At 52.6% G+C, this 23,917-nt stretch overlaps 9 protein-coding genes across 9 annotated transcripts; 4 read left to right on the plus strand and 5 right to left on the minus strand.

Annotated features, from left to right (window-relative positions):
- Nucleotides 1-1,522: 1,522 nt before the first annotated feature.
- J4E86_009359 (uncharacterized protein) lies at nt 1,523-3,421 on the plus strand (the record flags this gene model as incomplete). The annotated part of the gene is made up of 1 exon (XM_051449865.1): nt 1,523-3,421. One exon carries the CDS (start codon nt 1,523-1,525, stop codon nt 3,419-3,421), a length of 1,899 nt encoding a protein of 632 aa, XP_051299202.1.
- A 5,865-nt stretch (nt 3,422-9,286) lies between these two features.
- Nucleotides 9,287-11,027, plus strand: J4E86_009360 (uncharacterized protein; the record flags this gene model as incomplete). The annotated part of the gene is made up of 2 exons (XM_051449866.1): nt 9,287-9,719; nt 10,015-11,027. The coding sequence occupies 2 exons, from the start codon at nt 9,287-9,289 to the stop codon at nt 11,025-11,027; spliced, it is 1,446 nt and encodes a 481-aa protein (XP_051299203.1).
- A 204-nt stretch (nt 11,028-11,231) lies between these two features.
- Nucleotides 11,232-11,511, plus strand: J4E86_009361 (uncharacterized protein; the record flags this gene model as incomplete). The annotated part of the gene is made up of 2 exons (XM_051449867.1): nt 11,232-11,462; nt 11,488-11,511. The coding sequence occupies 2 exons, from the start codon at nt 11,232-11,234 to the stop codon at nt 11,509-11,511; spliced, it is 255 nt and encodes an 84-aa protein (XP_051299204.1).
- Nucleotides 11,512-12,778: 1,267 nt separating this feature from the next.
- On the plus strand, nt 12,779-14,337 carry J4E86_009362 (uncharacterized protein; the record flags this gene model as incomplete). Its single annotated transcript, XM_051449868.1, has 4 exons — nt 12,779-12,848; nt 12,898-12,942; nt 12,996-13,276; nt 13,327-14,337. The coding sequence occupies 4 exons, from the start codon at nt 12,779-12,781 to the stop codon at nt 14,335-14,337; spliced, it is 1,407 nt and encodes a 468-aa protein (XP_051299205.1).
- Nucleotides 14,338-14,749: 412 nt separating this feature from the next.
- J4E86_009363 (uncharacterized protein) lies at nt 14,750-17,160 on the minus strand (the record flags this gene model as incomplete). Its single annotated transcript, XM_051449869.1, has 2 exons — nt 14,750-15,814; nt 15,865-17,160. 2 exons carry the CDS (start codon nt 17,158-17,160, stop codon nt 14,750-14,752), a joined length of 2,361 nt encoding a protein of 786 aa, XP_051299206.1.
- Nucleotides 17,161-18,069: 909 nt separating this feature from the next.
- J4E86_009364 (uncharacterized protein) lies at nt 18,070-18,483 on the minus strand (the record flags this gene model as incomplete). The annotated part of the gene is made up of 1 exon (XM_051449870.1): nt 18,070-18,483. One exon carries the CDS (start codon nt 18,481-18,483, stop codon nt 18,070-18,072), a length of 414 nt encoding a protein of 137 aa, XP_051299207.1.
- Nucleotides 18,484-19,183: 700 nt separating this feature from the next.
- Nucleotides 19,184-19,582, minus strand: J4E86_009365 (uncharacterized protein; the record flags this gene model as incomplete). The annotated part of the gene is made up of 1 exon (XM_051449871.1): nt 19,184-19,582. One exon carries the CDS (start codon nt 19,580-19,582, stop codon nt 19,184-19,186), a length of 399 nt encoding a protein of 132 aa, XP_051299208.1.
- Nucleotides 19,583-20,915: 1,333 nt separating this feature from the next.
- J4E86_009366 (uncharacterized protein) lies at nt 20,916-21,669 on the minus strand (the record flags this gene model as incomplete). The annotated part of the gene is made up of 3 exons (XM_051449872.1): nt 20,916-21,056; nt 21,158-21,327; nt 21,582-21,669. 3 exons carry the CDS (start codon nt 21,667-21,669, stop codon nt 20,916-20,918), a joined length of 399 nt encoding a protein of 132 aa, XP_051299209.1.
- Nucleotides 21,670-22,628: 959 nt separating this feature from the next.
- J4E86_009367 (uncharacterized protein) lies at nt 22,629-23,386 on the minus strand (the record flags this gene model as incomplete). Its single annotated transcript, XM_051449873.1, has 2 exons — nt 22,629-23,258; nt 23,303-23,386. 2 exons carry the CDS (start codon nt 23,384-23,386, stop codon nt 22,629-22,631), a joined length of 714 nt encoding a protein of 237 aa, XP_051299210.1.
- Nucleotides 23,387-23,917: the final 531 nt, after the last annotated feature.

The following is a 23,917-nucleotide window of genomic DNA, read 5'->3' on the forward strand; positions in this document are numbered from 1 at the left end:
TTTTGAAGAGAAAGCTAGGTGCGCTGTGTGAGCAGGAGAAGCTGCTGAGTCCAGAGGTCGGTTGCAGCCGCGAGTGCGGGAGCGGCTTTCCCGTAAGCATAGATGCCGTCGTCAGGATCTTCACGGAGAGTAGATTTCATCGTCAAAGCTGGAACTATGTTGCTATGTGAACGTTCCTCTTATCATTCAGGAGTCAGGTGTACTGAGCTCGTTGCTATTGGCGAGTATACACGGCAATGTGTTGGGACACGGCATGCATTTACGCACGGCTCGATGGGACAAAGAAATGATATAACACCAAGACTGTTAGACATATATCCGTGCTTCCGGTTGTATCCAATAGGGTGTCTACCGACGAATACATGAGCTCCAGTCATATCTCTTCAAGCAGCTAGCGATCGGTGTCACAGATGACTAAGACAAGTAACCGTCCGTCCTTGCGCAAGTGTCCAGTCACCATAATCACTGCGCTATGTGTATGATGGATGTAGGGAGTGGCTTTAGCATCATGCATTATCAAGAATGGTAAGGAATGCATGGTGCCTGGGTTATATCAATGTATTAATGTCAACGTGCGCACGAGGTATGGAAGGCAAAGAAGAAGAGTCAGCCTTGGTGAAGCATATACATACCAAAAAGCCTTAGCAGTATTCCCGATCGGGAATGATATTCTTGGGTTCCTGTGTTAAGATACTACAGCAGTCATACGCAGTGATGATACTCTCGAAGATGCGCAAATCTTAACTATATTTGTTACATATATGCTATAGTACCTAGGTATTCTTGCTCAAGCCTGGTGAACGTGCTGATGTAGCAATTTGGGCGGACGATTCCGGGTGTTGGATGACTCGTAGGGACGATCTGATCTTAGTATATCTAAAGAGTTCTGCGGTGAACGCGGCAGCCACATCTTCCATGAGTATATCGTCAGCAATCACTTACAGCGACGCAAAGCTTTGTATGAGTATAATGTCCGCTTAATGCTCGCGTGGTCTTCAAGGTTGTAGAGAGAAATTTGAATCGATAAGTGCTTTCGCTGACATATACACGAAGTCAAATATGTCATCGGGGTATCGTTCAACGTTGCTGCCACCCAAGTTACTCACCCTTCTATGAAGAGGAGAATTCCGTCAAAGTTCTCAAAATAGAAGGAGTACACCGATGCAAGAGACCGGTCAAGGCTTTAAGACTCCCGATTCCACTCGGAGTCGTGACTGTCTCACTGCCAAATCCTGGTGCAGTGTATACTCACAAAGATGACTATGGATGCCAGTCACACCATTCTCAGCCTTGTGGAAGTTCACTCTCTTGTATTTGCGGACAGAATTCATCACGACAGTCACCGAGGGCGCTGTGATGGACTCATCAACCATCATGGCCCGCGAATTTCACTCATTACCTCTAGTGGTACAATGACTCTTTTGGACTATATGAACGAACTTCCACTGTGGTTTACTTCTAGCACAACTGCAAAACTCAAGAAAGCAGCAGCAGGCGAAATCACAACCAAAATACAAGCAATATGGATGATTTCGGTCCGCCCCGGTCCCCGGATACGAATCTTACGAAGAACATGCACAAGCTTGCCGCTATCCTCGGTATTGTGTCCCTGTTCTGGATAGCATTGCTATCGTTGCTGGAAGCCAAACCGAAAATTGGTCCAACACCATCGTGGTTCCACGTCTATAACACATCGTCACTAGTTGGATGGGCCACCTGGGTGGTCAAATTCACCATGATCGATTCTAATCGAGAGAACACCCCTACTCGGAACAAGCCCCACGAAGCATGGAATCTTCTCCATATCGCACCGATAGCTCTCCTCAATTTCACCGTATACAAGAGTTTGTCGGTCAAGGATAAGGCGCAACTCTGGTTTTTCGCTTTGATGGTATTTCGATACTACCGTACTGTCGTCACCAGATTCTTCTATTCTGGATACAGGGTAGCTAAACCGAGATCTGGAGGATCCAAGTTCGAACCAAAACACTGTACGGTCATTGTGCCGACAGTTGGCCCTGGAGACAAACCGAAGAGGTTCGCAACGATGGCTAGAGCGATCATCCTCAACAAGCCAGCGCGTCTGATCTTCTCCGCTAACAACGACAAGGCTAAAGTGGATATCGGAAATGTGATGAGGGAATTGCAATCGGACCTCGCAAAAGAGAAGATAAAGATATCCCTACCAGGAGATAAAGATGTTCCAATGGACGTAGATACAAGAGTCGAATGGACACACGTCAATCACTCCAACAAACGCAGACAGACTTGTCAGGCCATCGGAAAGGTGAACCAGGAGGGAAAGAATCGTGTAATGACGGGTGTTATCGCTATGGTCGACGATACTGCGATCTGGCATGAGAAACTCTTGGAAGCGACTCTCCCAGCTTTCGATGACCCAGAAGTCGGCCTCGTCGGTACGCACAAGTCGGTGACATACGACCGCCCCAATTACAAGCCTGAAAAGATGAGCAAATTGGGTTACTATAAGAAATGGTATTGGGCGGGCATGTGGAACACTATCGGTGCGCTATACCTTATGCGCCACAGCTACGAGACAGAGGCATCTAACACCGCTGATGGTGGGGTCTTTGCCGTGTCTGGTCGAACCATGCTCATCTTGGCCGAGATAGTACAAGAAGAAACGTTCAAAGAGGAGTTTGAGAACGAGTACGTTGGAGAGATCGTCTTCACATGGTTGACATGGCTTACCAGTTGGCATGTCCCGTTAGTAGGGTATTTACTCGCTGGGTGCAAATCTATTGGCCTAACAAAAAAGGGAGTCGGGCCATTACTTGCCGATGACGACAATTTCATCACGCGGTGGGTCATCAAACATGGGTATAGCATGAAGATCCAGTCTTCGCCTGAAGCAACCATGTCCACGTCGCTGGGAAACGTGAAAAGATCCAAATTCATAGACCAGTGCAAACGCTGGAGTCGGACAACCTTTCGACAAAACCCAATAGCGCTCTTCATCGACCGAACCATCTGGTGGAAATGGCCAATCTCGGTGTGGACTGTGTACTTCCCGTGGATGTACAACGGGGCTCTGTTCTGGGATGCTGCGGCAGTCTTCACCTTTTGGTACTCCAGCCTCTATCTCGACTCCCCGAGCGGCAATACGCGATTTTGTTGCCTGATGCTCTTCATGTGGTTCGCCAAACTCAACAAGACCTGGCCATGGTTTTGGGAACATCCTTGGGATTTCGTGCTGTACTTTATCATCCCAGTCTATCCTTTGTTCACTTACTTCCACACCTTGCTCAAGTTCGCAACAGCGATCACTTGCTGGAACAACGAATGGTCTGGACGAGATTTGAAGAAGGCAGAAGAATTGGCAGGATCGGTGACACCAGGGAAGGCAGCAGAAGCAGCAGAAGCAGCGAAAAGGCGAAAGAAAAGACTCGCGAAAAAGTAGATCAGTACAGCTGATCGACTTCTCAAGCACATCCTGGCTATATCTGTTACTTTCTCCACCGACCTCAACCGAAGCAAGTGAAGCCCCCGCGCTTCATTAATCGCCGATTGAGGCCATGGGAGAGGTAGGTGCGATGCATTTGGCCGAGCCATGGTGTCTTGTATGGTCAGGCGAGATTACCTTCGTTTGCAGTTGGCATTTTTGTTGTTTCGATACCCGGGCCTTTCATACAGAGTAAGTCAGCGTTGATATTCAAAGTTGGAGTCAGAGAATTGCGATCTCTCTCATTTGATGAGGAGTACCTTTGCGTATGTGGTGCATATTTAAAGTTAGAATTTGTAGACATTAGCTAGATAGAAATTTCCAACTTGTTTTCATTACTCAGACGCTTTATTCCTTGGATCCGTGCCGCGAACGATGTACAACATCCCAGACAATGTTGCATTTTAGTGCATGATTATTCTAGCGTCGCGCAGCCAGATAAGCTGCCGCGAAGGATCGCAGCTCCCTGCTCTGACTTGGTTGTCTGAACAAGACGTAACCGTTGTCACGATACAACGAGATCTTAAAAGGATTGGAACGAAGGAACGGCGCGCATTGTTCTGAACGTAGTATGAGACCTCTTGTTAAGACGTGTTGCTGAAACTCCGTGGTTGCCAGGATTCTTTGGAAGCTTAGACTTTGTGTGGGCCCATCGAATACGTCATATACCCAGTGATGCCCGCAGGCAGGTACCTCATTTCCCACAGCAAAAACGTGCGCAGAACATACCTCGACTACGATACGATACGAGCAATGTCGGCAGAGTAGTCTCCGTAGCCTCGATGAAAACGGCGTTCGAGCACTAGGCGCAATTGCCTCATTCGTACCTTCCTCCACTAGGGCTGAAGGCGACCCGAAGTGTTGGGACCCTTCGCTCCACATCAACTCTACTTCAACTACATCTCTTCTACGTTCCTTACATTACATAAATCTTCACCTACTCCGCATAGAACGATAACGCACTGGTCGATATGTTGTGCCCTAGGAGGACAGCGACACGCGCAGCGCATCCTTCGATCCCGCTGATCCTGCCGATCCAAAGCCACGCTCAGAGGACAACCGCTCTCGAAATAGTACCCTTAGGAGCGAGGGTCTATAGAGTGGTCGGCGAGCAGACACTCTGATATCGTATGCCGGATCACCAAGGAGGACGACATCGGTCCATGTGCAGGCACCCTGGACCCTCACAGCCAAGACTCTTCATCACCTTATGGGCTCGCGCGCGCATGTGGAGTGAATGTCGCTTGATTTGATACTCTCCTGCAGGACTGGGGTTGGCGAAGAATGGGGGCCAGAACGTGTCAGCGTACTAAAGGAGGACTCCAAGGTTGGCGCCAATCAAGTCCTTCGCCGGCTCGTCCTCCAGCGACGTACCGTGTCAAAGAAGGACAGATTAGCTCTGCTATCTCGTGGTTCCACAAGTGCCCCTCGCAGCGTAGAATTGCTTTTGCTCAGATGCCAGGTGGTCTGATCACTTTTGGTCAGGGTCTGCTCGGCCTTAGGCCTCTCAACCCCACTGCGACGGCGGAAACTCGCCAGCCTGGGGCGCCCATGTGCACCATGAGGCAGCCGCTTCAGCCTGCAGATACGGGGCGGCGCCAGGCAAGCAAAACCTTCTGGTACCGTAGCCGTGCTTGCTGGATAGCAGTCACAGTCAAGCCCAGCGACACGTTTAGGAGGCTCTGTTGCGCAAGCCAACGATAGGGCGCACTCAAGAAGAACAAACTGTATTGTTGGCGCTTCCATTGAAAAACGAGAATACGCGGTCAGCTCTCTTCCACTCCCGACTATCTTGAGAAATCCGGCAATTACCACTTCTCCGCACTGTGTGGACATCTCTAGTGTCTGCCCTGACACTCAGAGGCCTGAGAGATTGGGATTCAGCCATACGCATGCTGCAGCAGGGTTGCGATGATCATGAGGCTCTGCTCGTGGAAGGTAATCTATCAGCCGAAGCCACGGTCTGGACACGCGCATGGGTGATGAGAAAAGCATGCGCGGGCAGCGACAGCAGAACTCCTCGTACGTTTACTCCGCATCCTTGTTCGCTTTCGGGCCGTCATGTGTGTCGCGTCCCAACACAGCATGGCACGGCTCACGGTGCGCGGGAAGGATGATCAACCATCTGGCCGGTGTTTTCACCCTCCTAATTGGGTTCGTGGCTTGCTTGCGGGGTTGCGCGTGCATAGGCGAGACCGACGCCAACGAATTACCTTTCACGCCTCGCTACTCCCTCACGGTGAGCCCGGCCGACGGCGGTCCATAACCAACATGGCACTTAAGCCCTGTAACGGGCCATGCCGCCCACACTCGAAGTCTTCTCCTCGGAACTATGCATTCGCAATGCGAGGTGTACGATCGTAACGAGCCCAAATTTGGCTCCCGAGCTCGCACGACTTGGTGTACGATGGCGCACAGCGCTATCAGTCAAGCATGATTACACCCCGCTGAGTATTCAAGGCTTGTCATTCGTTGTAGCATCGTTCGCATGGCATGGAACCCTAAGATCGTGATATCTTAACTAGGGTTCCGAACTATTGGTACTCAGTAGCAAGTAATCCTGTGCTGATCACCCGTCGCAGTGGCTTTGGGCGTTCCAAGTGTCTGCCCATGGCCTGTTGCTGTTGTGGTCGCACGTTTGTGTGGCCTTCCAGAAGCGGATATACCGCTTAGTGAGTCTAGCACCGCACCCCATTACAGGCGGAGGGTCGCTTCAACCTTGATCGAATCAGGTTTTGATGCAAGCGAAGAAAGTAAGACTACAGAGTAAGCCCCGAGCCTACATCGCGTGGCTAGTTAACGACGCGAGAGAACGTCGCGCCATCGCCGTCTCGGCTCCGGATCTAAACGGTGTGTTGACTATTCTAAACCCACTTCAATCTGTCGTGTCATTTGGGGTTAATCGTATGCTTGGAAGCTGGTGGCAGCGGTGGAAAGCCTCTCTGCGCTTATCCTTCGATGGGAATCGCTTGTCAATATTCCGGAGGTCGCCAAAGCCTCTGCAGACCTGTCCGCACACCAATAGGACATGTGCCTTCGAACACCATTAACAGAAAATGAAACACGTCTTGCATACAGGCGGGTACAATCACGACCTGGTCAATAATTGTTCGGAGTTGAATGTGCAACACACAACAAGAGGTCGACTAGGATCTTCGCGAAAGAGGCCCTTTGCGCTATAGCTTGTCTCCTGTCGGCCCTTCTCATCGCTGTGTCCCGCATGCCCATACCCAAGCACGCAAGACCAGCAGGGTCATGCCGTGCGCTGGAAGTTCTGGCCATTGCAAGAATTTGTGGCGGTGCGACTTCCCATACTTTTTTGCGTTTTGAACAAGCTCTTCGGATGCTGCCGTATACGTTCTTGTCGACTCGAGACCACCGAAGCTCAACAGTCAGCGTGGACGATGTCATTTACCTGCCTGAGTACGGATCTGCGGCAGTGCGCAATCACAACCCTGAAACATGCTGTCTGGCTGGCTCATGCATGGCTCAACTGTGGTTCTGGAGCGGGCGCATAGCTAAATCGATTGCGTACTCTGAATTCGAACATCCCGCGAGGCTCGGATCATAATCCTGCCGCAAAACCCAAATAGGTTCTGGCCTTGCATTTTGCAACCACGATTGCTCGCTGTACTGACGTGCGTCAGCCACATACTCCTTTGCGGATTCATGCCCTGTCAAAATGCACGGCTCCCCTACCGCGTTGAGAGCGTGGGTCGAGGACTGCTTGACAAGAGTAGCTTCTGCGACTAAAGTAGTCTCAACTGGTCAAGTGGCACGGATTCCAAGGCTGTTCTCCCCGCACACACTGTCACTAGCTCTTCAAAGCCACCATGGGCGGCCTCTAGTATATACCAGGTGGAAAGATTAGTGACGCGCCCATGGCGACATGATATACTGGAGGGTGAAATATTGCTGATGGCGTCAGACGAGTATGAAGTCGATGTTAGACAGCGGTGTTACATTCCATGGTCGATGTGCATCAGGGTGTTGTAACGCAGTCAATGAACAGGTGCCAGTTGCACTGCGGCCGGTATACTTGGCAAAAACCAGGCGGCACTGCTGATAGGAGGGCTCGTACCAGCGAGGGTGCGGTTGACGCCTTCCACAACCTTATCCATTTCGTCGGGCCAGGAGGGTCCAGGGGCCACGCGAACAAGATGTCACGCTGATTACCAGACGCTGCGTTAGTATGGTGCGGAACATGAGGTCCGTGTATGACAGCTAGTCCTCGAGAGCCTCTGGTCAAAGACACACGGCGTGTGCACATGGCGTGCCGTGGCAGCGCAAGGTCCCAGAGCGAGATTGCTCTGACTTGGCTCCCCACACCCGGTCCAAGGCTACGAAACGGTTACGGTTGTAGGGCAAGTGTGTTTGCTCGCGACCAGACAACGCCCGCGCCCACCACTTCGAAACGCAACCAAGATTATTCCGAGGATCATGTCACGCCATGCCACAGTAGCCTTGCGATGTGCTCATGTAGGCGGTCACAATGTGCCATGACGCACCACGACTTCAAAGGCTGGTTAGTTACGAAGAGTGGGTGGGCATGCTGGAGTCAGTCCCGCAGTGACGATGTGACGATGAGAAACACGGTGAGGTCAGCGCGATACAGGGCCTGTTGGAGAGGCAGTGCAGCGACGAGCCCCACGAGGACTCGCTTAACGACCCGATTGAGGGCAATGGTCTAAGATTAGCACTGCCCCACGTCCAATGAGACGTCATACTGTGTGCACAGCCGCATGCTAGCGCCACCAGCCACAGCGGTCCGGGCAAAGCGAGAGGATCGCGTACCAGATGCGCTAAGGGCCACCAGGCGTGCGGAATGGCAGGACAGCTTCCCAGTCCTCCCATGGCTCCCCGACCGAAGCGGTGATCAAGCGTGCGTCTTCTCCAGGGTCTATCCCTAATGCGCTTGTCTTTCCCAGATGCAGCGTGAAGGCTCCCACGCGCTGCTCGCCTACTCGCTGACGTTCCTCTCCCCCTCGTCACTTTCGGCATGGCTTGCTCTGTTGGTGCGTCGACTTGCGTGGACAGGGGTCGGGCACACCGCGACTCCCAAGGGGTTAGTGCTACCACTGGGAGGCCGGAGCGCGCGATCGAGGCGGGGACGTGAATTGACGGCGGCCGGTAACTTCTGCCTTCTTTTTATTTTTCCTAGCGTGGCCTGACCGTTTCCTAATCTACTACCTCATGCCAGAGGCCCAAGCGCATAGGGCAGTCAAGCCTCCAGGACAGGGGCCTGGCCTGCCGTCGTATAGCTTCGTGCACTGTTTCCCGCTGGGGGCCATTGCGGTCTTGTCTTGGGCCTTATGTATAAACCAACTTCGCCCCCCAAGGCATCGTCCTCCATCCAGGTCTATGATCAACGCAAACACTACTTCATCCAGATCCTTTCCGACGCCGTGGATTACCCTTCAGGATCATAGTCCTTCCGGCTTCTGACTTGTCCTTCGCTTCAGCCAGCCGCCTCCACGACTACTCAACGGAGAGGGACTGCGCGCTGTCACTCACGTACCCACATGCAGTAAAAGATCAGCAGAGTTTCGACGCCCTTTGACTATTCGCCGACTCATACGACAACCTTAGGATTTGATCGGCACTTCCTCCGGGAAGGTAAGCTTTCCCCTGTCGGTCCCTTATAATTTGCGCTAGCTCTACCAACCAAACACCATCGATCCGATCGCACCTACTCAGTGCTTATGCTGACTCCATTTACGGATATAGGCATCGGCTGCAGTTCAATTCCTATCTGTTGCAACCTACATTGCTCCACCTACCACATTCCTCATCATGGTTGAATACGCCCAATATACACCGAACATGGCTCACGACTTCGAGCTCTACTCCAACCCTCAAGAGCAGCATCTAGAGTTTCACCACAACCAACCTTATGTGCCTGCCTCAACATATGCCATGGAGCACGCCTTCAGCGCTCCCTTTGACCCAATGGCTACTCTTGCAGACCTCCAACGGCCACAAGATCTGCAATACCACTACGATGCCATCGCACAAGGTGTCAAGCCATATCAGTATCAAACCCCAGCAGGCTCTCCACATTCCACTTCACATTCTTTCCACGAAATCCCCCCTGTTCTTTCGGCATCTTCCGAATCTGGCGCTTCAGTGTCGTCTTCTGCAATGGGCTCCCCATCACTTGTTCCGCAATTTAACGAGTCCTGGCACACACTGGGACTCGGTGTCTCTTCTGGCTATGACTACTCAGGGATGGTAGCGGCTGATAAGTCGTATGTGGGTAAGTCGACTGTTCCTTTACCGAAAACCTCGCCTGCTTCTTTCATTACATCTTCTCCGTCGCAAAGCTTCATGCGGCATGTATTCAAGACGCCTATGACTCCAGCTTCAGCCAAATGGTCTTCCAGATCAGATGGGCGGGGGAACTCTCTTTTACCGGACACGGTCAACACACCCAGTATTCCATCAGTCAATTTTCCTTCAGTCACTTCAGTTCCGCAGTCATTTCATTCTTTTCAGTCTTGTTGGTTGCCTTTCAACGCTACATGCAACAGAAACTAACGCAACTCAAGCAGATCCTAATCTCATTCAGCCCTTCCCATTCGCACCTCAGAGCCCATACCCTGAGATTAGGGCTACTCCATCTCCCTACTTCCCCATTGTCGAGCAGCCGCCTTCCCCAGCTCTCTCTCAACTCTCATCGCGCACCCAGAGTCCCGGTTCGGCACACATTAAAGGGGGTAGCGCTAGCCCATACCTACACACTCAACGATATCAGCCTTACCCTCAACCTGGCGGACAACGGCGAGGCTCCGTCGTCTCTGTCCAATCACAAAACTCAGGCACCAGCCGCAAGAGCGGAAGCAGCTATGACAAGGATGAGACCCGCGAAAAGGGCATGTGCCCACTGCCCGAGTGTGGACGCGTCTTCAAAGACCTGAAGGCGCACATGCTCACACACCGTGCTGAACGACCAGAGAAATGCCCTATCGCGACCTGCGAATACTACTCGAAGGGTTTCGCAAGGAAGTATGATAAGAATCGCCACACACTCACACACTACAAGGGTACCATGGTCTGCGGCTTCTGTCCAGGTAGCGGTTCAGCGGCTGAGAAGTCGTTCAACCGCGCTGATGTCTTCAAGAGGCATCTTACATCTGTTCACGGTGTCGAGCAGAACCCTCCCAACAGCCGCAAGAAGAGCCCATCTGGCCGCAAGGCTTTCGGTGGCTCGCAGCCCAGTGTTGCTGGTACTTGCTCCACTTGCTCGGTCACCTTTGCCAACGCGCAAGAGTTCTACGAACACTTGGACGACTGTGTGCTCCGCGTCGTTCAGCAAACCGATCCCAGCGAGGCCATCAACCAACGCCTGCTCACATCGGTTGCAGAGGACCCAGATGTCACCGAGACACTTGACCGCAATGGTCTGTCTAAGAGCATCGAGTACACTGTCCCCAGCTACGACGAAGACGAAGAGGATGACTTCGAGGAAGATGAGGTCGACAATGACGACCACGAGGATGCCACTTACGGCTCTCGTCGCGCTCGCTCCGGCAAGGGCGCAATCAAGTCCTCCAAACAACATTGACAATTAACACATCCCCGAGGTGTCGGCGCAACGCAGCACGTCGGGGGTGGCAACCACCTACCAAACCACCAATCCTCCTCTCGCGTCCAGAAGTCGGGTCCTCGCGCCGGCCTTACCTTCTCCAAAGGAGGCGTAGCCATCACCGGCTCTGGACGCAAGAAGCGCAAGAACTACCCCGTATCCTGGGGTTGCGCAACCGACAAGATGAAGATGAAGAAGCGCGTCTTGTGCGTATACGACGGCCAGAGAAGGCTGTGGAAAGACGACATGATGCTCGATCAAGAGTTTGAAGTGCGCATGAAGCTGCCTGACGGCAAGTCTTACGTCACAGATCTGGACGTTCAGACCTTCAACCGCGCAGATGCCCTGCATTCCGCGACGAGGGAGGAGAGAGGACCTTGGGTGCCCGACAACATCGTCGGCGGCATCAACGGGGTGAGCATGGAGACAGCACCACTAGAGTGGGCTCTCTGAGTACGAATAGCGATACGACATTTGCTTTTGCTGCGAGCGTTTTGAGCGATACGGATGGGATCTACAAAAGGTTGCAAGACAGCCCGTACACAGACACGGCATGATGAACGAACGAACACCCCAACGAACTTCTTTGCTGTACTACCAAGCTTGTAGCTTTTGTATTCTTGTACTTTTCTCGATCGATACCACTGGGGCTTTTGGAGTTTGCGCTTGCGAGCGAGATGTAATGGACGTGCTGGACGCGAAGACATAGTATCTGAATCTATTGACTATTACCATCATTATACTTGCACACACATGATCTGTGACTGCTTCAAACACTTCATTACTTGGCTACACGTAACTCTACATACTCATCCCGTCGAAACCGACTACCCACACATCTGAAGTTCCGAGGAGGTCCAACTACCCCAGGACGTGGAAGGATCTGACATCAACCACGCCCCGGACCTGCGTCGTAGATCTCCCCAAAGTATGGTCTCTGGAAATTTCGGCTCTCATACCCGTTACCCAAAGTAAGCTGCCACAACTTTCCGATGACCAGTTTATCCAGGGCAACAGGCAGGGCGTTACCCGTTGCGTTGGCCTGGATTCAGCCTCAGCCACAGCTGACCATGTGTGTGTGGATAAAGTATGGGACGGACGGCTGGTCTTTTTTCGATACCGGAATATCGGGTCCGCCTAAGCGTGGAGAATGCATTGACGCAAAGAATTGGTTTTCTATGGGGGTATATTTGGTTATTACTGTGGCGTGGAGGGTTCTGCGGGTGCGTGCTCGTGGGGGACGCTGACGCTTTGGCGATGCAGGAGGGCATTGAACTGGATTTGTTTTCGTAGCTAGAGAGGTTATGCGAAGAGGAAAGTCTAGAGGTTTGCAGGCCTAGGCATTGTAGCCATAAGCAAGTATCGAGTGCCTGCATGGCTGTGTTTCAACAATATGTACTCTCACGGCCTCGTCCTGGCTATTGTCGAGTCTAGAAGCATATGCGGTGATGTCTTCAGAAACAACGCTTGAAACGTCTGGACAACTCCGCGGCCAGATTATCGCGTCAGGTTTGCTTCACTCAATTGATGCTGCAGGTGGGAGAAGGGAAAGGCCACAAGCGCCCCCGTGACTGCGCGTCGTGATGGAAAGTGGGCGGAGCGGCGAGTGAAGGTCCGTGCTCAGTTCCCCGCGGTGGGAAGGCAGCAGCGACCTAGACAGCTTGTAGCTCCACCGACTCCCAGCAGTACGCCGCAACCACGCCCACTCTCCCTCTCACATCACTGCCACCATGGCTTCGAATATCGAGCAATCGCCTTTCTTCCAGGACCAGAGGTCAAAGGGCGAAATCGTGGTCAAGGGTATGACATAACCAATACAACAATGGCGCATGTTCGCTAACATCGATAGACCCTCCCAAGTTTGACCTAGAATCATACATTGCCAACTACACCGGTACGTCTCTTACAATGTCTCTCCAGATATCTGCATACTAATTCATCTTGCAGGGTACACACGGATCGACCGACTGCACCACATCGGCGCGCACTCGCCATACCTCGCCGCCGACGCATACCGCCTTGCCATAGCGGAGGCAAAGAAGGGCAAGAATGTTGCTCTATACCAGAGTCTAGTAGAGGAATACAGTCGCATATCACCACAAGATGGTGCTTCCGTGGTCGACACAACATGGGTTGAGAGGCAAACGAGGATGGTGCGCGAGGAGCACGACCGGCTAGAGCACGAGTTGAAGTCATACAAGAACAACCTGATCAAGGAGAGCATACGAGTAAGTGGAGACATCGGGGAAACAGGTGCCAATATACTTACACTCTGCAGATGGGCAATGAAGACCTCGGTCACTTCTACTACGACACCGGCGATTTCAGCAGCGCACACAAGGCCTACATGAAGATGCGCGAACACTGCACCTCCCCCAAGCACCTCGCCGATATGACCCTCCGCCTCGTATACGTTAGCATCGCACAGAAGTCATGGACAACTGTACTAGCCAACCTGGCCAAGTCGGAAGCCACCCAGCTCAAGGGCGATGAGAAGGCTAAGCTGGAGCCCATCATCTCTGCTTGCAGTGGTCTATGTCACATGGCTACCGGCAACTACCGCGAAGCTGCGACAGCCTTCCTCGGAACATCGGCGGCATATCTGACTGCAGAGCCAGCAGCAAACATTACATGGCAGAAGGAGGTCATCTCAGGCAATGACATCGCCGTATATGGCGGTCTCTGCGCGCTTGCTTACATGGACCGTACCGACCTACAAAACAAGGTGTTAGCAAACAGCGAATTCCGCAACTTCCTTGAGCTCGAACCCCACATCCGCCGCGCCATCAACCTCTTCTGCAATTCAAAGTACAGCGCCTGTCTCGAAGTGCTCGAAGGCTACCGCAACGACTACCTCCTCGACCTCTACCTCTCCAAGATGCTCAATACAATCTACAGCCGGATCAGGAGGAAGAGCATTGTGCAATACTTCATACCTTTTAGCTGCGTCACGCTCGATGAGATGGCCTCCAAGTTCCCGCCAGCGCAAGGCCGAACGATTGATGAGGACTTGGAGGAGATGATCAACCAACGCCTTCTCAATGCGCGGATAGACCTCGTTGACCGCCTGCTCATCTGCCCACCGACCGACCCCCGCCATGACGTCCACGCCGACGCTCTCAAAATGGCCGAAGCATACGATCACACCCTGCGCCTCCGCTTAACGCGCCTCAATATGCAGGCAGCAGGTATGGAAATCTCGTCGCAGAAGATGAACGACAAGTCATCTGGCATGGGCGGTGGCATCAGTGACACGTTCCGTGGTCTAGGTCAAAAGATTGGGTTCTAGTAGATCATTCATGACAGCACCTCTCCGGCGTATGCTACTGAAGGAAGATGGCGCGGCGGCTAGCATTTGCAAGGCGTTTTGGGAGCGGCATGGCGTACATATACAGGCTCTGGGAGAAAGGCCATTAAGCAGCATTCTGGCGTTGGAATCATGATGTAGCGCAGTTTAACGGATGAATCAACACGTTTATCAAGACATATGGTCACCGTTCTACTTCTTCTGTACGTGTTTTATGCAGTGGGTGATCATTCCTTCATTCATATTCGTATATCCTGGGTATCTGGTATGTGTATATATCCTTTCTCAACGCCAAACTTGCTAGATCATGATAAACTCGCTAAGGTAACTGCAATATTTGTCTCGTAAAATGATAACCAGCCACTTCTTTGATAACAATCAGGCTGCGCGGTGCTTATCTGAACACCTGTGTCCCTCTTGCCGCGGCCCATTGGTCCTGCTGCTGCTGTTGTTGATTCTGCTGTTGGTTTTGTTGCTGCTGCTGCTGCTGCGGTGCCGCGTTTTGGTAGCCATAGTATCCATTCGGCGCCCATGCAAAGTCGCCGCGCCCAAATCCATTGCTCGTATCGATGGCGGGTGCGGGTGGCTGTTGAGGTTGCGTCTGCGGTAGGTGCGCGTTCGTCTGTCCCGCTATGCTGTTCTGCGCCACCATAGGCTGTGTGGCCATAGTGTTGACTGGCAGCGTATTCTGCGGAATGGATCGATGGAGGGTTCTGAACGGAGAGTGGTTGGAGTGATTGGCGGTAAAGTAGTTTGGGTGTGTCTGGAGCTGCGTAGTCTGCATTTGCTGCGCGGCTGCTGCTTGGAACTGCTGTTGCGGCGTGAGAGATTGTTGCGGGGGCCCAATCTGCTGGGTCTGTGTCTGCTGTGGTTGCTGCGTTGCGTTCGGTAGGCGTTGTTGGGGTGATTGACTACCAATCTTGTAGGCTAGTTGCTGCTGCGGGCTTCGTATGCCATGCGGAAGGCCCTGGTTGAGTTGCTGCAGTTGTTGACGGTGGTTTGGTATCGACTGTTGACGCTGCAGCTGCTGAGAAGCATGAGGTAGGGCCTGCGCTTGAGCGACATGTGGCCGATGGCGGGACTGTGGTGGGACCTGCATTTGCTGTGACTGTTGTTGCATATGTACCTGTTGTGGTTGTGGTGTGGGCTGCGGATGCGGTTGCGGCGGTTGCTGCTGGGCTTTAGATTGCTGCGATCGAGGCCGCGGTCCCATCTGCGGCGTCTGAACAGGAGTAGTCGACGCTCGCTTCTCCGACTCAAACTCTCGTATCTTGGCCTTTGCTTCCTCAAGCTGTTTCTTCAACATCTCGAGCTCGGACATGGCATTGTTCGCAGATTGACGTGCGGGTTCGGGGGTATTGGTGGGTGGGCGCTGGTCCTCGCCGTTGGCTGGCTCCGAGTAGAAGCACACCCGTTTCTTGTCGTTACAGGTCGAACAGGCAGGTCTTATGCCATCGCACTGCGTATGTCAGCTCCTGTTACTTGGACATGCCATGGGCGATGTCTTACCTTGGTCTTCTTTGCCTTGCAGACGTCGCAACTATTCCTTGGACGTTTCCGCTGTGGTGCTGCTATGGCTTGCGTTTCAACGTGTAGTGTAGGGCGTGGTCCGGGGTGGGGTCTTTGCGGAGGGGGACGCTGTGGCGGGGGCGGAGGCGGCGGAGGAGGTGGTGGAGTTTCGATGATTGTATGCTGTGACTCTGCAGGTGGCTGAATCAGCTCCAACAAGGAACGCAGACTCTGTTGCCTCAAATCGCTCTCGATTGTGTTGAACGGCCGCGGGGGCTCTGGTGGAGGGTCGGATCGCTTCTTCTTCAACACCCTGGGTGTGTCCGGGTCTTCGCTGCTCAGCTGCCTCGAGCGGCTTGCGAGCCTGGCCAGCGCCTCTGGGTCATTCTCCTCCAGATACTTGCGCCGCTTCGAGTCCTTTCGTGGCGGCGGGGCGCGCTCTTCGTAGGTCTTGTGTATAGGCACATGCTTGTAGAAGACGTCGAGCGTCTGTTTGGTGGCCGAGAACTTGATGGACAGGACGCCTTTGCAGTCGTAGACAGGCTTCGTGGCGCGCTTTCCCATCTTGGCGCCTTTGCCGTTGGCAGCGCGGTCCTTGTTGAGCAGCGAGTCGTTGCAGTAGTAGGAGAAGCGGTAGCTGTCGTCCTCCCTGCTGATCCAGCAGTTGTGGAAGCTGTAGCGGTATCCGTCGATCCTCTGTATCATGTCCACGCAGCACTTGGCAACCGCCCTCTGCTTGCGCATCTTCTCCTTGGAGTCCGCCGGCGTCGGCTGCAGCGCCTCTCTGACGCTCAATGCGACTTTCTGCTCCGCCGTCTTGGACGCGCCATTATTGGGTTCAATGGACTCGGCATAGCTGTGCCCCAGCGCGGCAGTGGGGTCCGAGAGGGAGTGGTACTGCGCGGGGAAATGCGCAGACTGGTAGCCGGGTGGTGCATGGTTGTATTGATGGCCGAGGTGGGGTGGTGGGTGTTGTTGTTGCAGCGGCGGCGGCTGAGTTGCCTGCTGAGGCTGCTGGGACGGCGTCTGCTTAGTCGCCAGCGGGACTGCGAAGGACGTGTCGATATCGAAGGCGAATTGGGCCTCGGTGTGCTCAGGCTCCTTGGGGGGACTCCTCAGGTATTCGCGCAACGACGTCTCGAATTGGTCGAGGGAGCGCACAGGGCCAAAGGACACGATCTTGGCCTGCGAGTCCTTTGGCTGCCGCCCTCTTTGGAGCTGCACCGGGGCCTGAGGCCACAGAGCCGCGTCGTTGGCATCGTGTGCACTCGTGGGTTGAGCATGGACGGCGGCCATGAGTGGAGCCACCCGGGGTAGTGAATAAGGAGCTTTTGAGATAGCCGTCTCCCGGTACCGTGCAAGTCTTGGCGAGAGCCCTAGACGCGATCATCAACACTTCATGGCGAGACTGACGGGTGCCGGAGACGTGCTAGAGGCGCGTAGGCATGGCGGGAAGTATCAGAGTTCAGATGGTAGTAGTCTAGCAGCTTCACCGCGTCTAGATACTCCACGACGCCATCAAAGCACGGGTGTAGGCATCGGAGCGTGCCTAGTCCGATGACGCATCATACAACCCGAACCTGCATGATTCTCTAGGTTGACATCGCGTCGCTTGCCATAGTGCGGATACTCTCTGTGGGAACGCGTCAGAGAACTACTTATGTTTGTTTCTTTTGTTCAACGTGTGGGTGATGATTTCAAGTATATGCACACCTGCGCCATGTGGCGCTGTTCATTCCAAATCACAATCATGTAGCTACATTTTAATATTGGGAAATTTGTGTAATGCTTTCATCCTACTGAGTTTGCAGTGCCTTCTATCCTACTACGGTCCTGAGACATCGAAACTATGAGATCGATGCCCGCGAACCCTGAACCGCGCTTCAGACCCTAGCCTTCGCCAGCGTGTAATGGTTCTCACACATCTCAGTATTGCCTAACTGCAACATGCACTCAGGCTCATGCCGACTGAAGAACGCACGGTTGTGTTTGAAGATCCCGCGACAATGCCCACAATGTATGGCAAGACTCCAGAAAGCCCTGCAGACGTCCACGTGATCCCACAAGTCCTCCTTTGTGTAAAATTGAAGGCAATAGCGGCACTCTACGTGCCGATAGTCAGGGTTCTCTACTGGACGTGCAATGCCTACGTGGTCGAAATCAGGGTCGAAACACGGGAGCTTCATCTCCATGACCTCGTCGTTTCTATAGGCTCTCTTCATGTTGGTCTTTTGCCAAGAATTGTACCAGTGTTTTCTCCTTTTTTTTGCCGGGAATTTGGAACTTCTCGGACGATAGAGATGCTTTGGTAGTCGGCATAATTGGTTGTTTGCCCTTGAGCGCCTTGCCAGTGGCAGCGTCAGCAGTGGACTTTACCTTACCGGCGAAAGAACGGCTACACTCATCGTTGTTGTGCTGTCCTCTTGGCCAGGGCTGTGTTTTTATCGCTATCTGCTTCTTTATCTGCTTCTCAAGCTGAGCGATCCTCTCGTGAGCGATACGGAGGGCTGCGTCGTCGTCGAGCTTCTGCGTTCGCATGACCTCAATCTCTTCATCCTTCCGCTGTATCTCTCGGATGAAATAAGCCACCAGTGGTTCTTCGCTGTTGCTTCCCGCCATTGACGTTTGGGTACCTGGTGTAGGAAAGGCGGATATTGGGGTAATACTAGGCAAAGGATCGATATTAGGTAGAATTAGGGCAGGGGGCTGATATTTGTATGGTTTCAATTGGGTCCAGATCGCATATTTCTAGAACTTTGTAAAGCAAACCGCTTGTTGGTAGAGTTTGTCGCGGAGCTGGAGAAGAGGGTATTTCTTTCTAGTGTTTTGCCGAGGCCAGCGTGAGTCGAAAAAGTGCAATTACTGCGGGTTCAGAAAGCGCAAAGTTGGCGCTGGCTTCTTGCACTGTCATAGATTGATTCAACAGGGGATTGGTAGCTGCGACTCTTGCTATTACCGATAGTGTGGGAGGGGAGCTAGACTCGATTTTCTTGGATTTGGTAAGAAAGCTGATGAACATGGTTGACCAGATTGAAGACATACTAGGATGCGTCGTTTTCCGGTGGATCTTTCCAGTCGATAGACGCCAATCGAATGTAAGATGCTCTGCAGAACTCCATGACATAAGTCCAAAGGTAGCCATAGCCAGCTCCCCACGTCGAGCATTTCGCTTCCAGGGATTGTAACGAAGTCGAGAGAAGTTACTATCAAGCCGGTGCTCGATACCCACAATTTCTCTCCACAGACTTCTCCATGCTTCTCCAAGACACAGATTTCAACGTGATAAAGTCTTCATCCTCCTCTTCCAACCCCCACCCATCTACCAATCATCATCACTATCCTCCCCCGCAATATCTCCGCCCTTAATCCTATCCACCACCCTCTTAACCCCCCTCTCCACACTCTCTCCCTCAATCGCACACCCCTCATGCCAAACAATAGCATCCATAACACCATCCATAAACCACATCAGCGTCGGCACAAAGCTCACATCTAGCATATTGCCCAGATCAGGCAGTGAATACATGTCGAAACAGTAAATGTCGACTACATCGTACTGTTCGTAGGATGTTGACGGGAGTAGCTTTTGCAGGGCGGTGGCTACCTCGTTAGTGGTTTCGTCTTCGGGCCAGTAGGCTAGTAGGACGGTTTTTCCGGCTGTGGCTTTGATGCAGGCGGCGTATTCGGCTAGGTTGGTGATTTGAGAGAAATGCGCCATTGTGGGGGATATGTAGGTTTTGTGGTGGGTGGTTGGTTGGGTGGAGGTTGTATGTAGATGGGGCTGAGCTAAGCTTTTGTTCGTCGCTGGTGTCGCCCCTCATCCACGTGGGGATCCACGCTCTACCATGTACACGCCGTACGATGATCGTTTGGTCGATCTCTAGCGCGACAACCCCAAACCCGAACTGGGAGAAGGGTAATATCTTTTGTCAAATTGTCAGTGCTGCAGCTCGGTTACAATAGCGATAGGTGAGGCCGTTTGACGCGTCCTCGTTCGCGAGGAAGCGCGACTTCTCAGAAGAACGCGTTAGACGAGACGAATATTCTTTCGCCATGTACCAGCTGTAACGCCAATGATCTATACAGCGTATGTCACATAGGACACTCATTCTACACGCATGTTCGCTAACAAAGTTATAGCCACAGAGACTTAGTCTATTCGCTCTCCCCAAAGCCTTCCTCGATCTCCAGCCCTCCAATGGCGACCATATCCCCCGCGCGATAGTCTCAATATGAACGACCATTCTATGGAAAATCCCAGATATATCGCGTAGCAGCACAATTATCACGACGAGCGCGCCGGCGCCTACGACCCGAAGACCGCCGTGGTATGACATACGCAACGAAGCTGCTTTCAGCCAGCATACAAAGGGCCATCGTCAGGAAGACGAGGGACATGCAGCATATTTGGAATAAGACTATTGGTTCGCAGATCATGATGTCCTGGACCATGCGATGTCAAGCCTGGCCATCAAGGCAGTTGATGCACGTCCATGCAACTGCAGCACCGTCCGTGAGATGGTAGCACGCATGCATCTCGTGGGTGGTGGAAAGGCATTCAAGCCAGAAGCCCGTGGAGATATGTTGAGTTCAGAGAGTACGTCAGACCTGACAATCTAAACAGGAAGGGGACACGCGATGAACAATGAAGTAAATATGCAACACTATCTCAGTCTTTTCGTCAACAGCCCGTCCTGCCTTCCCGTGGTCTAGTTCACTCAGCACCAGGGACCCTCGTTCTCGTGACAGTACTGGTCACAGTGCTCGTCCTGACAACCGCGCTGGAAACTGTCCTTGTGACTGTCGTACTAGCTGGGCCCCTGGTAATGAAGCACGAGCATGCAGAGGATATCTCGCCGCTGCCGAGGCCAAGCGAGATGTGAATACCACCTGGCCCACCAAGCGAGATATCCAGTTGACGCTTACGTACTGGTAGCTCTGCGGGGCAGGCGGCGTCGTAGAATGTGTACGGGCTCATGGGATTGTAGTTGGTGTTGTCGATACTACGAGTACAGTCAGCAAGAGGTTGGAACTACGCAAAGGAGCTAGACTTACGCAGTAACGTCGAAAAGCATGCAGTTGGCTTCACCGTAGCCAAAGCTCAGGCACTTGCTATCGGCCTTGCAGAGCGCGCTACAGGCTTGGAACGTGTTCTTCGTACCGCTGGACTCGAAGTAGTAGGCTGGCGTGGTCTTGACGTATGCTACAATGCCGCAACTTGGTGTGCCTGTGGGCGTGCTGTGGGGATGTTAGCTATTTGCAGTGTGCGAGATTGTGGGCTATAGGGACGTACGGAGATGGGCTCGAGACGAGTGTCGAGGACACAATCGTGGAAGAAGGCTGTATGGGAGTGGGCGAAGAGGATGGCTTCGGTGTTGAAGATGAAGACGGCTTGGGCGTCGAAGACGAAGACGGTATTGGGGTTGATGACGATGTAGGCCTCGGCGTAGACGACGGGGTTGGCTTAGGGGTGGCGCTGGGCGTCGGTGTAGAAGTAGGTGTCGGCCGGACAGTTACCGTGGTCTTCCGGGTGGTAGTAGTGGTGGTGGTGTAGCCACTGGTTATTGTAGAAGTTGCGGTTCCTGAGCGGAGGATGTTGCTACAGAAGAGTGCCGCTTCAGACGTATGCCCATCAAACGCATCTAATCCACAATCTTCCACTAATGACGGTGTTAGACAGATTCATCGACGTGCGAAACGAGCCCTGGAGTCCTTACCATCAGGATATCCGAACTGCCTCTTTATGCGACTAGACGCTTCTACACTTGCAGCGAGCGCTACTGCCAAACCTATGGAAAACTTCATAATGTCGTTTCTGGCCTTGGCTAAAAGTTGACTTTGGGGGGATGAGTTGGTACCGGGATTGATGCTGAACGTCCATGTCTTATAGACAATATCTATGCCTGCGACCGCAACATTTTCACACTAAAGAAGCGGCTGAGCTGAGTATTGCATCTCGCATTTCATTTGGATAGATGAACGACAGACCCCTTGCCTGCCTCGGTGTTCTGGCTCGGTCAGGATGGGCTAGAACGCATACATTCCTGCTACCGCCGTAAATGAACACGAGAACGTGACCGTCTCCCGCCGGCAGATTTTGATCGACTGATGTTTACCGAGCAGAAGTTTGCACTTCTTCCTGCAGCCAGGCAGGTGGCTTTCCCGACGTTACGGTCCAAGAGTGAATTGGCCAATCAGCAACCTTCTCGAAATTGAAGGCGAAATATCGAAAAGTATGGGGAATTAGGCTTAAAGTAAAGCGCGGACAGGGCTGCCGTAGTTGGATCCTTTATCCCTACGCATCCCGGCAAAATTGAACTGCGTTGAGCGAATATGTTAGTGCTGCTGCGCAAAAATAGTGACAATGTCCACTTGGTGCGGAACTTTGCATTAGAGCTCTTCGCTAAGATGCATACAGATCTGATCTGACTTTATGAATCCACGCTATTTGCACGGCTTTGCACCAGAAGATGCGGGCCAGACACTTCGAATAATTGAACGTCTATGCCTGTTCAGGTACGGACCGAGACGGACGTACTGACTGCGTTACACGGGAAGGCACAGGAAACCTCGGTTTGAGTGTTCTCGTGAACATTCCAGAAAGTAATGAACTATGCGAGGGAGAGACTGAACAAGTGCGCTGTAAACTACATCAACACAACGACGAAATCTGGTAACATCCTAAGACAATGTAGACTTTTAGGTCATGTATTGATAATCGGTGTCTAACATTTTCCTTGAACGGTATGCAGAGATGAAGCGCGCTATCCACGGCGTACGACAAACCACAGCCGCCTAGTACTGTCGTCCAGATGGAATTTCTGATGGTCCCTACCCAGCGGCTTGAGCTTGGCATCCACGGTGAAGTCGATACCGAGATCATTGCCTATCTCGTTCCACATCTTCTGAAAGCTCTCCACATTATGTCGATACATCGTGCCTGTAGGACCTTCCTTCTCGAGGGGCTCGGTGGCTCCGACCTGTCGACCGAGTATCATCGAGCCTGGTTGCGGGCACAGTAACGCGACCACGGCTTTGGAGACTTCGACTTGTTTCTCATATCCCCACAGATGGAAGAAAGATCCGGCATATACCATGTCGACCTGCCCTTTGATGCCCATGAGCGCTGATTGAGGATCGAAAATGTCGGCTATCAAGAACCTCGTCTTGAGCTTCTCTCGATCGCGAAACAACTCATAACCCAGCTCGATGAAGTCTGACTGCAAGTCGCAACCGTACATATTCTCAGTCGGTGCTCCATCGTTCGCAAGCATACGAATAGTCTGGCCGACGCAGCAAGCCATATCTAACAGCTTTTGACCTTTGCGTAGGCGTTCAACAATCTCTTTGCGCTCGTCCGGGAGCTCGGAGAAACTGGGATCGAGAAACCGAAACTGCCCAATGCAAGGATATGGATGAACCTTCCAGGCTTTCTCACGAAGTTGGACAACATGATCAAGTACGTCATCTGATGGGATTCCACTCCACGTTTCGAGAAGCCGCTGGGTCTCGGGAGGAACATGGTCGTGTGAAGGGTTTTGTTCGAACCAAATAGGCATCGTGGTCTGGGGCTCTTTGATATCGGTCATCCTGATATGTGCCGTGCCAGCTTTCGTAAGATTCGATAGTGATGTCGGCATCTGTGCAGGCACGGCTGGTTTGCTGTACTTCCGTACTAGTGCCGCGCTAGTCGTTATTTCCGTGCCCGACCCGTGAGCCATCGCACCTTCATCTCCTGATTCCATCCGGACTCACAGCCCGCTCTCCGCATGTACAACGCCGACCACCTTTGGTGAGACCGAAATAACTACCCAACTTACTCGTAATCATACCTTTCGTCTCGATGCTTTTCAACAGGCGGCCGTTCTTGACGATTCTTGAGTCGTGTCCTGTCTGCAGTGGTGCGAGCCCTGGAGGCCACGAGATCCTTGGAACGTTGAACCATGTGGACTTAGCACCACTTGTTCTTCAGAACCGCCGTGGAAATACCTCATGGCCTTGCTAAAATCTTTCTGCATATCAACGGCCTGGTCGAGTAACAATGAACGTCTGG

The sequence above is a fragment of the Alternaria arbusti genome (assembly GCF_024043155.1).
Source record: "Alternaria arbusti strain BMP 1465 chromosome Unknown scaffold_16, whole genome shotgun sequence".
Lineage (NCBI taxonomy): Eukaryota > Fungi > Ascomycota > Dothideomycetes > Pleosporales > Pleosporaceae > Alternaria > Alternaria arbusti.